The 11256-nt window shown below is 37.9% G+C and overlaps 1 protein-coding gene across 3 annotated transcripts in view; it reads right to left on the bottom strand.

The window, feature by feature from the left end:
- Window positions 1–11256, bottom strand: part of LOC124179841 (netrin-A-like) — a 130096-nt gene that overhangs the window by 19243 nt on the left and 99597 nt on the right. Inside the window, exons 3-4 of one of the 3 annotated variants that reach the window (XM_046564642.1) lie at window positions 8149–8298; window positions 6762–6866 (exon numbers count right to left, since the gene is read on the bottom strand). In XM_046564642.1, the coding sequence (XP_046420598.1) occupies window positions 6762–6866; window positions 8149–8298 (255 nt within the window). The remainder of the gene's footprint in view (window positions 1–6761; window positions 6867–8148; window positions 8299–11256) is intronic. The other 2 variants (XM_046564643.1, XM_046564644.1) reach the window with 2 other exon arrangements.

Below are 11256 nucleotides of genomic sequence, written 5' to 3'. Positions count from 1 at the left end.
AGCTTGAGGAGAAAAAAGACCTTGGTTGAAATTACGACGCGTGAATTATTTACTGGTAGATATATATGTAATATATATGTATATATATATATATATATATATATATATGGGTGAAACTTCTGAAATTTTTCTTCCACGTCCGTACTTCGTCGTTTTTTTTTTTTTTTGTTAGATTTCTTTCGTGAAGCGTGAGAGAAATGCAGAAGAGAAAAACTGGGAGGTAGATACGTGGGACGTCTTTATGGAGAAGGGAAACTGACGGTACGCGCACAGCTCAGAGTTACTGAATCGTAATTTTGATGAATTTTAATTGAAGTTGGCGCGGTGGGTTGGCCCGCAACTCGAGTAAAACTTTCGTAATCAAACAAGCGAGAGGATCAATTAGTCTTGATTTAAATTAGCTCCGTTGTAATTAACTACAGTTTATGTCTTCGCCGAGTGAATGAGAAGTGAATAAAGCCACGACTAAGCCAGCGTTTGTCTCACACACGTATATAAAACTATGAAAAAAAGCCTTGAAATATCCTGCACCAAGTCCGCATCTAAATAGGAAAATTTTCCTTACTCACTCAGTTGATATCGTGCTCGGAATAATCGCGCGTTTTTGGACTCTATAAGCCTTGTTTTGAATTCGCATATACCAGTGAATGACATACGAACCGAGAGGAAATCCATTACTTCTTAAGGGATGAATCGCGCCGTTGCAGCGTCGCGACGGCGAATGCAAAGCTGCACAGGCCGAGCAAGAATATCAATATTTCCGAGCCTTGCTCTTCGGAGACTTATCTCGGCTCACCGAGCCGACAGACCTTATTTAAGGGCGGCTTTCCGGAGTAAGCCCTAGTTAGCCCTCGCCGCTTCTGCACAAAAACCACTTTCCGATACCTTATTGGATCTAAGCTACCCAAAATTGATGTCAGAGCGAGAACGAGCTCCTGGCTTTATTCCCCGGCGGCGCAGGGATAAGGTTGAAAAATTATTCCCCCCGTAGGCATACTACAAATGCCCTCAAGCTTGCAGGTTATTGGATTTGGCGCTTGCACTTTGCCGCCTCGATGTCCGACCGATTCTTCTTCTTCCTCCTCTTCTTCCTCCGCCCCGATATCACCTGAGTCATCCGTTTTTCGACAAATACATTCACATTACACTTCATCCGATCTACTCCATCACGATCTCACATGTTACCCCCATGGATGGGGGTTAGCACGCCTGTTTCCACTGACAACGGCCCGTTGCTGCATCGCTTTTGGGGTCGATTACCCAACAAAGGGATACCAATTAGACAAGATTATTGGTGTACGGATTTGCTCGGCCCGATTTATACGAGCACGTTCAGTGAAAATCTACGGCGTCAATTTTGTATCAACGTCAAAGTATGTTTCATGAACTTTTCTCCATACGTACGTTTGGTTATATTGAGTTGATTATGCTGTACGATTGTTCGAAAAATCATAAAAATTAATTGAAAAACAAATTGAAAACGTCTGTCAAATACACTTATAACATACCTAAACAATCTTATAGGCTTATTTGCATATCCCAGAGTTAAAAAACGTGAAACAAGAACAAAAAGAAAAGACAGAAATTGAAAATTCATCAACTTGGAACAAAACTGTGTTTAATTAAAATAAATCGATAAAATATTTTACTAAACGGTGTGAAATAAATCTTGTTTGTTTGAAACAAAAATTTTTTTTTTTTTTTGTTTTTTCTATGTAGCGTAAATCTTGTTAAACAGAATATATTTATGTTTCTTGTTCTGTAATTGGCAAATTACACTCAGAAATCGAATTTCGACTAAGATTGTAGGTGAGAAAGGAAATTAGTATAAAAAAAAAGAAAGGAAAAAGAACGAGTCGCCGACTGCACGTGAACGTGTACGATAAATGAGAAAGTGTTGAGAGCCTTCGGTGTATTAATGGTTCGAGAAGCAGGGGTCGATCATTGATTTACGTTCGCCTGTGGGCCCAAAGCGTGGCGTATCTCTTTTTCGCGTTTACGACGCGGCTCGAACCGCAATTAGAACCTGATTGGAGGCCTTTATTTCACCGTTTATATCACACACGCTGCACGCACGCGTTCGTCGCGATAAACAAATAACAAGCTTGTTTGAAATTACGTTATAATGGATTTCCTCGACACTCTTGTGAAAAATGAATAAGATATTCATTGATCTGCGGTGTTGAAAAATTGATAATAAAAATTTTTGTTATTTCAGGCTGACGTTCGCGAGCCGGGAATTGATACTTTTAGTAAATCTAATAGCGAGATAATCGCACACTGAGTATATTACACGCATTTAAATATTCGCGAGCTGGAATGACTTTTTTTTTTTTTAATTTTTTTTTAAAGTTGCAAAAGAAAAAAAAAAACAGTAATATGATGAATTCAGCTGTAATTTTCGATCTTTAATCTCTGCAATATGGTGATGAATCTAGTAGATTTGTCGATTTCAGTCTAAAATTATTGGACTCATTTTAATCAAAGAACTTTTTATTTATTATGCTTTGCATCGTTAATTAGTTGTGATTTCGAAATTGCGCTACGATATTGATTTTTATCAGCGAAGAGCAATATCAAATCGACGATAGGATAAAAAAATCTGCCTCAGTCAAATTGTGAAAATAATTTGTTTAAAAAAAAAAATGAATAAATTTAGAATGAAGTCGAACAAATTATCTAACAGTTATTCTTAAGCAATCTGCATATAAAATCCGATAAGCAAACTCTAATCGTTTACAATTTTATAATTTCTCGTTCTAGCAGCTTCAAGAAAATCATCGTGCCCTACAAATTTATAAATTCGATAATTAATACTTAATGTTCGACTATATGTCGTAATCGAGTCGTAAAAATACATTGATTTTAATCGTGAAGTAAGAAAAGTAAAATAAAAAACGAGCCGTAAGTCAAGGTAAGAAAACATAGACAATATTTGGCAACGAAAATTAGGACGCAGATTAAAGTTTCGCGTATTACATTTTACGTTTTGGAAAAACCTCGACCCTTTCATAAGCTCCGGCACTCAGGCCCGCTCTCTCAGCTCTTCGAAAGTACACAGATTGCTCGAGTTTGTGGGTCTCGTCGACAAACTGTTCGTCGTACATAACAACTCAACCGAGAATGCATTCCAGCTCCCTTGCCACCTTTTTGAAGTTCCTCTCTGGGGTCGGGGAATCGGGCAAACCAACCCTCGAGGGCGGTGTTATAACGACGTAGGCGCGGTTCCTCTCCTGCAGTTCCCAACCGAGAAAACCTAATTGCGCGGATAAACAGCGCCGAATTTTCGCTTACCACGGCAATATTGAATCAAATGGTTTCCGTATCGTTTAATCACTTATTTATACTTTAAACGAGACAAAAGCGTACTTTTACACTTCCCTGTATTGATTGTCATCCTTGTTTGATTATTTTATTTATTTACATTACTGTTATTTATACTCATCGCCTCGTTTTTGTAACATGATTTTTGAAAGAGAAAAGAGAGGGATAGTTAGATTACAAGAATTTTTCTTCTTTAATTTCAACCGTACGTTATCAAAAACAATAAAGTTGATCATCAATTCCTGACCCAAATTCATGCTCCATCTTTTTTTTCGTCTTGTCGCACACTGAGAGAAAATTTTAGTTCCGGTCACCGCTCAGTTCTTAACTACTTTCATTTTTTACCAAAATCGAAAAATATAGTTCTAGGTAGAAAATGAAAATCAGTTTTGTAGCTGTTACCAGACATTCTAGTATCCGTTACTATTCTTTCTCATTACGATCACTCTTACTATATTTTCTTCTACCTGTTGCGAAAATTTAATGCTCGTGCAACGATAAATTGATGTTAAAGCCTTGTTTAACTAAAAAAGTGGAGTAAACCTCACAAACTGATTTTGCGTTGCAATTACCAAAAAAGGATCGACGATAGCACGAAATGGTTACGCGTACCTCGTCTTTCGTAATTCCAACGATATTCAAAGAGTTTTTTTTAACTATACCTGTTTTACTCGACTTTTCTACTTACTATAACAAATGAAATTTTCATCAGTGTACAAATACGATACTTACAGTGTACTATTTTGAACAATTATGCAAAATGTAACGTATTTGCTTATCATTTTGTCGGTAGATTTTCCTTCACCTGCAGCTTCTTTCTTGTATCAACATCTAGTTATTATTGTCACTGTCGTGACTGTTGTCATTGTTATTATTGTTATTTTTATATCCTCAGAGCCTAGGTATGTACTACGTACAATGTATGTATAATGTAGATACATACGACCGACACTCAAGAAGTCGAAGCACACAACGTACATAGGTACCTATCTGCGGTTGGCTCGCATTAACATATAGATGCGATCCGTGACGTGGCATACTCTCGAGCCACGGATGCGATATCGCCTCATGCCTGCCTCTTAGACTAACCAACCTCGATTCAGCCGAGCTACGTATGATAGAACACCCGGTTGCCTTTTAATTTTAACTCTTGAGCATTTTTTTCATATATTTTTCCATTACTTTCCACTTTGCACGATTTTTTTTTTCAACTATAATTTCGAATTTCGAACTATAGTTAGAATCTTGGACAGTTGAAAATCAACTCACTGTTTTGCCGTCTGATTTGTCATGGTGTATTGATTATTAGTTACTGTGCTTGATTTCCTTAAGAATGTGAAAAAAAATAACTAAATGCGAAAATCATAAAGAAGAGCTGGGGTGTCGATTTTTGATTTCACATCGGTTTGAAGTCGCTAAAAAATTTAGTTGATTCGTTGAATTTCAATTCGTAATATCGTGTAATTTTGTACACCGAGGTAGAAGTTTTTTTTCCAATATAGTCGAATCGATATTGCTATTTTTTGATCAGAATACATATCACTGGAATATTGAAAAATTGTAAATTCAACGATGCCAAAGTGATAAAAAAAAAGTACCATATGGCGAAATTGTGGAGAATATTTTTCTGAGTAAAATCAGTAATCACAGATTTTAATCGAAAACGAATCGACTAGTTTTTCAAACAGTTTAAAGAGATTTGAAATGAATACGTGGCATCTGTTAAGCTTTTGTTGGTTATAATTTCAGTGCTATCCTATTGTATCATTTTTAGGAAAATACTATCTTGGCGTATTTAAGAATATCCTCAATAAATTTCCTCAAAAATGTAAAAAACTGATGCCAAAATCGAAAAATATTGCTCTTATAAAATTGCGAAGAAACCGCAGAAGCCTTTCAACTCAAAATTAGCGAATCCGACGTTTAGTCGTTCCCGTTACAAAGATATCAGTCTAATTATATCGCTCTCAACACCAATAAAAATAACAGATTTCGCACCCTCGTACAAGGATTCCCGTTAATCCGGACCGATTTTATCGACCATCCGGGGCAATAATCTCCAAAAGCCCCGACTCGGCGGCCCGAGTATCGAGATTCGGAGACAAAAGGCGTTCGAGTTATTGAATTTCGAAGTGGAAGAAGGGCGGCTTGCGCGGGGTTTGTTTGTGTCCAAACACCCTGCACGTCGGTAAAAACGCGTAAGCTTGTGTCTCTAGCGCAGCCCCGTTCGCATTTACACACGTAAACGTACACGTACAAGCAACGCACAAGTGACGGTAATAAAAACGGCAGGAAGGCGAGCACCGCCTGCAGGAGGACGAAGGTTTGGGGTCGTAAGCCGCGGGCCGGAGCGAAGGTAAGGGTAGTTTTAATTAAACCATTAGGGGAGGCTGAGAGGCCAGACAACCAGCCTCCACGCCGTTCTCCGTCTGCGCCGCGACTCTCGAAATTAATGTATATTTCGCTTTAATTTCGACACTCAAATATTGCGCATTATTATACACAGGTATAACATACCTTAGACAGCTGCAGACGCTTTGTGGATGAAAGTACGAAACGTTACTCGAAATTGGGCGACGAGCTACCGAAGAGATTTCAAAGATTTTTCACGAAGAGCTGAAAATCTGCTACGGCGACAACGTTGTTGTATTATGGAAAATGTGGTACCTATCGAATGAAAAGTCAGATGCGATTCGAACTTCCGCGCCATTGTTTCGATCGCGTCGTTATTCGGTACAATTTTAAACCTAACCTCTGAGCAATGACGTCACAAAAATGGCGCGCGTTCGAAACGTGTTTTACTTCTCGCTACTTTACAGCTTATACTTTAAACAAACCCATTGTTTATCGATGAGTTAAAAATGTGAAACGTTTACTTTTGCGGGGTTTTAATCGGTAATTTCGATTGATGCGTACTGAAAAAATATTTTTCGAATTCAATTCCAATCTATCGATACGTCGAGAAATGATTTTCTTGACAAATGCACGGAGCCCATGCAATTTACCCGAAGTAAGAATAACTAATTTTCGGATAGAATCTTGATGGTAAAATTGAAAATGTAGTATTTATAACATTTCATTTTGTTTTTACCAGATTTGAGTGTAATCAGATAAATTGTCGATGTTATGCTTATACAAACGCGATGAAACTCCTGATATTACAACTCCGATTCGTACTTTTTCCAAACCGTGCAAAGACGACAATTTTCTACGCATACCTTGAGCATGATTACAGAAGATTGCGATTTGCCGTGGAATTCGGATAAGCGTTTAAAAAAAAGAAAAAAGGGAATTTTCGATCTCGCGCGATAATATCAGAGAAGTTGAACGTTCTTCCACCCTCAAAATGAAAGCAGGATGTAAACACGATACGAGGATCGATCGCGCGATGCGTTATAATGGAAACGTGAACGCTGCTAATGGCATCACTTACTTACCGGCGCGTCCATCGTAGCCGTATTCGTGTTCGGTTTCCTCGTGTTCCCCGCTATCCTCGCCGGCCATCCCCTGGGTCTGCACTACCTTCGGGATTTCTGAAAATACAGAACATAGAAGAGGAAAAAATTAGTCGTGAAGTCCTTCGAGGTATCGAGATTAGCGAAACACAATCATGGATCGTGCTTAAGGTGTGACGAATTGTTTTTTACCAACGGATTTGAACACTCAAAAATGATAACAGGATTATAAGAATTGAAAAAATTGCCACATTTGGGCGAGTCTATTAGGTTCAGGATCTACCCAAGCATGCGTGCACAATATTTTTCTAAACAATTGAAGTATATTTGTAAAGTTAGATTAATAAATTTTTCATGCACACAGTTTGACAAGCTTTTAAAAAATGTAAAAAAAAAACTTGTTTATTTTACACAAAGTGCAACAGTTAAGAAACCGAGTTCGTCGAGTGTGCCATTCTTGAAAATTCACACCTATAAAACTTTCTACGCGAAATAGTTTTAAAAAAAAATTATTTTTCCCGATAAGATAAATTTAAAAAAATCTTTCGCGAATTCTATTTTCTGTAAAATTTTGAACTATTACACGTAGGTACATTCCAAAGTTAGCGATAAATCTTCTCCGTATCGTACAAACTTTTCTCGGCGGATTTTGAAATAAAAAACTATCGTTGATCGGTTGTAATAAAAACAAGTTAACGAACCTCCTTTAAACCAAGATATCGTTAAAATTTTTTTCAAGTTCAGTTAATAAACTAAACAACTCAGAAAACTCGAATAAACCAATCTTTGCAGCGAATTTGACTTCTCCGTATAAATATATCGCCAAAAAAAAAATTGCAGTCTTTTGCGATTAAAGTTTACGCACGATGAGAAACGTCCCAAATAAATCTTCGAAAAATATTCCTAACTTTTAAATCGCTTGAACATTATAAAGTTCAAAATTTGTTTCATCAAATTCTAAATTTCCAGGGTTCCATACGAACAGTTGTAATTTTCTTGAACCCTCGACTAAAGAAAACAAGAAAAAAAAAAGAAAGAAATAAATAAAGTTAGACCCGACAGCGGCTAGGAATCGCGAAGGGAGAGGAATACATCCAGCAACTGGACGAGAACGATATGCACGATCCTCTCGGATGAAATCTAGGATATCGCTGAGACGTCGCCGAGGGCGAATGTCGAGGCAATAATACTTTGTTCCCGGGTGTCTTCAGGGTGGTAATGCATCAGCTGCAACGAACTGCCGGTTTTATTATCGCGCCGCGGAAACCGGCGCCGCAAAGTTGCATGAGGTCAGGATAAGGATGGCTTTGCCGGACGATCCTCTCTCTCCTCTCTCTCCTCTCTCTCTCATCTCTCGGTCTGAACTTACTTATGCACGGCGCAATGTGGGATCTGCTCTGCTGGTAGCCCCTGGCGCATCTGTTGCACGTTATTCCAGTTACTCCGTCTTTGCAGGGGCACTGGCCGGTGCTCTGGTTGCACGTCTTGCCCGAGGCACCTATGGGGTGGCAGTCGCACGCTGAAACACACCATGCGCAAACAACGGGGTTAGTATTTCTCGGATTAACGCTATTTCGCATAAAGGGTTTTAAATGCGTACGAAGATAGGGGGGAATTGTTTATGGCGGGGTGAAAAACCACTCCGAGACACGAAAACTGAAAGGGAAAGCGAGAGAAAGGGCGAATTCGAATGGAACACGAAAAACTCCCCGCCATTCTCATTGGAAATCACCAAACTTGTTTCTTTTTCTTTTTCCTTTGAGCCTGGTGCATAATTTGACTGATTCTGAATCTCATCGAGTTTCACATGGGGATGGAGGAGAAAATTTACTAAATCTTGGAGAATAATTTCGCGTTATAATTTATGGACAGTTTCTTAATTTGCAAAAATATAGCAAATTTCGGGTACAACGATTTCTATTTTTCGAAATACCTAATTAATCGGAGTTGCAGGCTGGGCCGCTATTTTGTACTAAATTAGTTAAACAGAGCTAAAATCAATGAAACAATTTTTGTCCGAATCTGGTAATTCATCTATTTCTCTGGTTATTGTTGTTACACATAATTCACTTTTCTCACTCTCACCTAGTCAGTAACGAGGTAGTAAGAACCACTAAAATTGAGATTTATCGGAATTCCTTGATTCATTATCGGAATATTGTAAAAGAAAAACTGATCAGAGATGATTATTTATTAAACCAGCAATTAATTTAGAGTTATTAGTTTTAATTCGTTATTTTTCGATATCTTATTTTCCGAATGCAGAACTGCGTAAAGTTAGAACAATGCTATTGTATGTCTATACAAAGTTTAAACAAGAAAAGTGTTCAACGTTGGAATCAATTTTAATTTTCATAAACATTTGAAAGCCACGAATGTGAACTTGTAGTTCACTTTCTGAACTATGCGCATCCATCGTTCTTTTTTAATTTTTTTGTATAGTTTAATTATCAATCTTTTTACTAAATCACGTGAATGAGGTTTTCTCAATTTTTTTTTTCCAACCTTTGAAAAACAATAAATGAACCGGTATATTGCAAACAAAAGTTTCAATTACTTGAACACACTTTAATGGAAAAGTTTCATTTTCAATTTCTCAATCGTAAAACGTCCTAAGCACATTGTGTAAATAAATGTGCAGTAATGCATTTTCGGCGACGCATCCAGTTCATTAACCGCACTGTAAACTGCATTGTGCATCGCATCGCGATATTGTAACAGGGTTTGATTAAAATTACGAGGCAGCAATGAGCTGGTATGTATTTAATTACACGTTCGTCCCAGCTGCAGAGTAATTCGAGGTGCGGCGCAGGGAATTTCACGCCACGAGTTGAAATAGTGTCAAAGTTGATTAAACATTAATTAGCCAGAGCGGGGTAACGCAAATCGCTAAAAATATCCAGTTTTATACTGTATATAGCGCTAAAATTTTTCAAATTTTCTCTTCTTGAGATTACGGCTAAGAAGAGGCGGGGGAAATAAAATCGTGATAAAGACTCGTTGCCTAAGAGACTGGCAGGATCGAGACGAACTTTCGTGCACGTTTAGTTTGGTTACCGGTTTCTCCGTAGCGAAGAAAATTGTTCGTGGTATAATTTTTTGACGGGCCGTGGGACGCGGCGTTGATCCGAGCTAAGGTACTGCAGCTACCAGAATTTCAGATAAAAACCGGATGCTCCTCGGATCGAGGGCCTTAAAAATTCAACAAGGCAGCCTCGACGAGGAACTCGACTTCAAATGAAAATAAGTTGCCGTTTCAACACCAACCGACGAATTTTCTAAACCGAAAAAGATGGAGATTTTTCTTTTCAAAAATTACTTACAACATTATAGAAACGAAAATTATTTCATCGTGTGGAAATTAAATCGCTCCAAACGTTTCATTTAGATGATTCGAGTCTTTTTGCTTGGCATTTAAATCGAAAAATAGAAAGAATAAAAAAAACAAAACCAACGTGATTATTGATTTTTCGCGAAGATTTGAGGAAGGGTGAAAAATAGAGAACAGATTTTCTTGGGAAATTGAGTATTCATAGACCAGTTTTTCTTTACGTTTATCCAGCTTTGTGAGAATATAATTGATAAATTTTTCTGCCAATTTATTTCAAGGTATTCAAGTTTCAATACACGTGTTTCACTCTGAACGCGGTAAGAACCTGAGCATAAAGTCGAGCGTATCACGAAGCGTTGCATTCCAATCTTATCCTAATTCTATGCACCTAAGAAACGGCCTCGTTGGTAAAAGTATTATAGCTTAAGGCGGCGTTCACACGACCTTTCGTGCATCAGAAGCGAGAGTGTTTATGAAAGAAAAGAGTAGAAGACGAGTAAAAACAGAATTACAAAAAAAAAAAGAAACAAGGCGAAAGCATGAGTTTTTGTAAAAAATTCAGTCGTATCTTCGATCCGGAGTGAATAACTTACAATTTGAATACAAAGGAAAATGTCTCGATGTACAATTTCATCAAAACTATGAAACAGCGAAGAAATCAGAAATTATGAAAAAAAAAAGTAGACTTCTCGTGAAATTATGTGGATTTAGCTGGAGGTGTACAATAATTCATTTTTTGGACTGGCGCGAGAAATCGAAACAAAATCAACGACAAACGAAAAATGACACACACACACACACACGCAACAATAAAAGAAAAAGAAACATCCTGTGTAAAGAAAGCTAAGGGGAGGAAAAATAAGCTCAGTATATCGTATAATGTTATACATAAATGCTTCACCGAAATGTTGGGCCACGGAGCGTTGCCTCGCCGGAATATATAATGTATATAATAAGAGGCGAGGAGGTGCGTGGGTTTTCAGTCTTGATTGGCTCTTGGTGTATCAATGAAATTAGTATGGACTACCTTGTAGTTTACGTCCACCCACCCGTTTGGGGTGTGATGAATTACTTTCTACCGCGAGGCCGGAGTAAGCGGATGAACGGTACGAAGCCGGCGCCGACTCGATTTTCTCATAAATCTCG

The sequence above is a fragment of the Neodiprion fabricii genome, chromosome 4 (genome assembly GCF_021155785.1).
Source record: "Neodiprion fabricii isolate iyNeoFabr1 chromosome 4, iyNeoFabr1.1, whole genome shotgun sequence".
NCBI classification, from domain to species: domain Eukaryota; kingdom Metazoa; phylum Arthropoda; class Insecta; order Hymenoptera; family Diprionidae; genus Neodiprion; species Neodiprion fabricii.
This window is presented reverse-complemented; position numbering and strand designations above follow the sequence as displayed.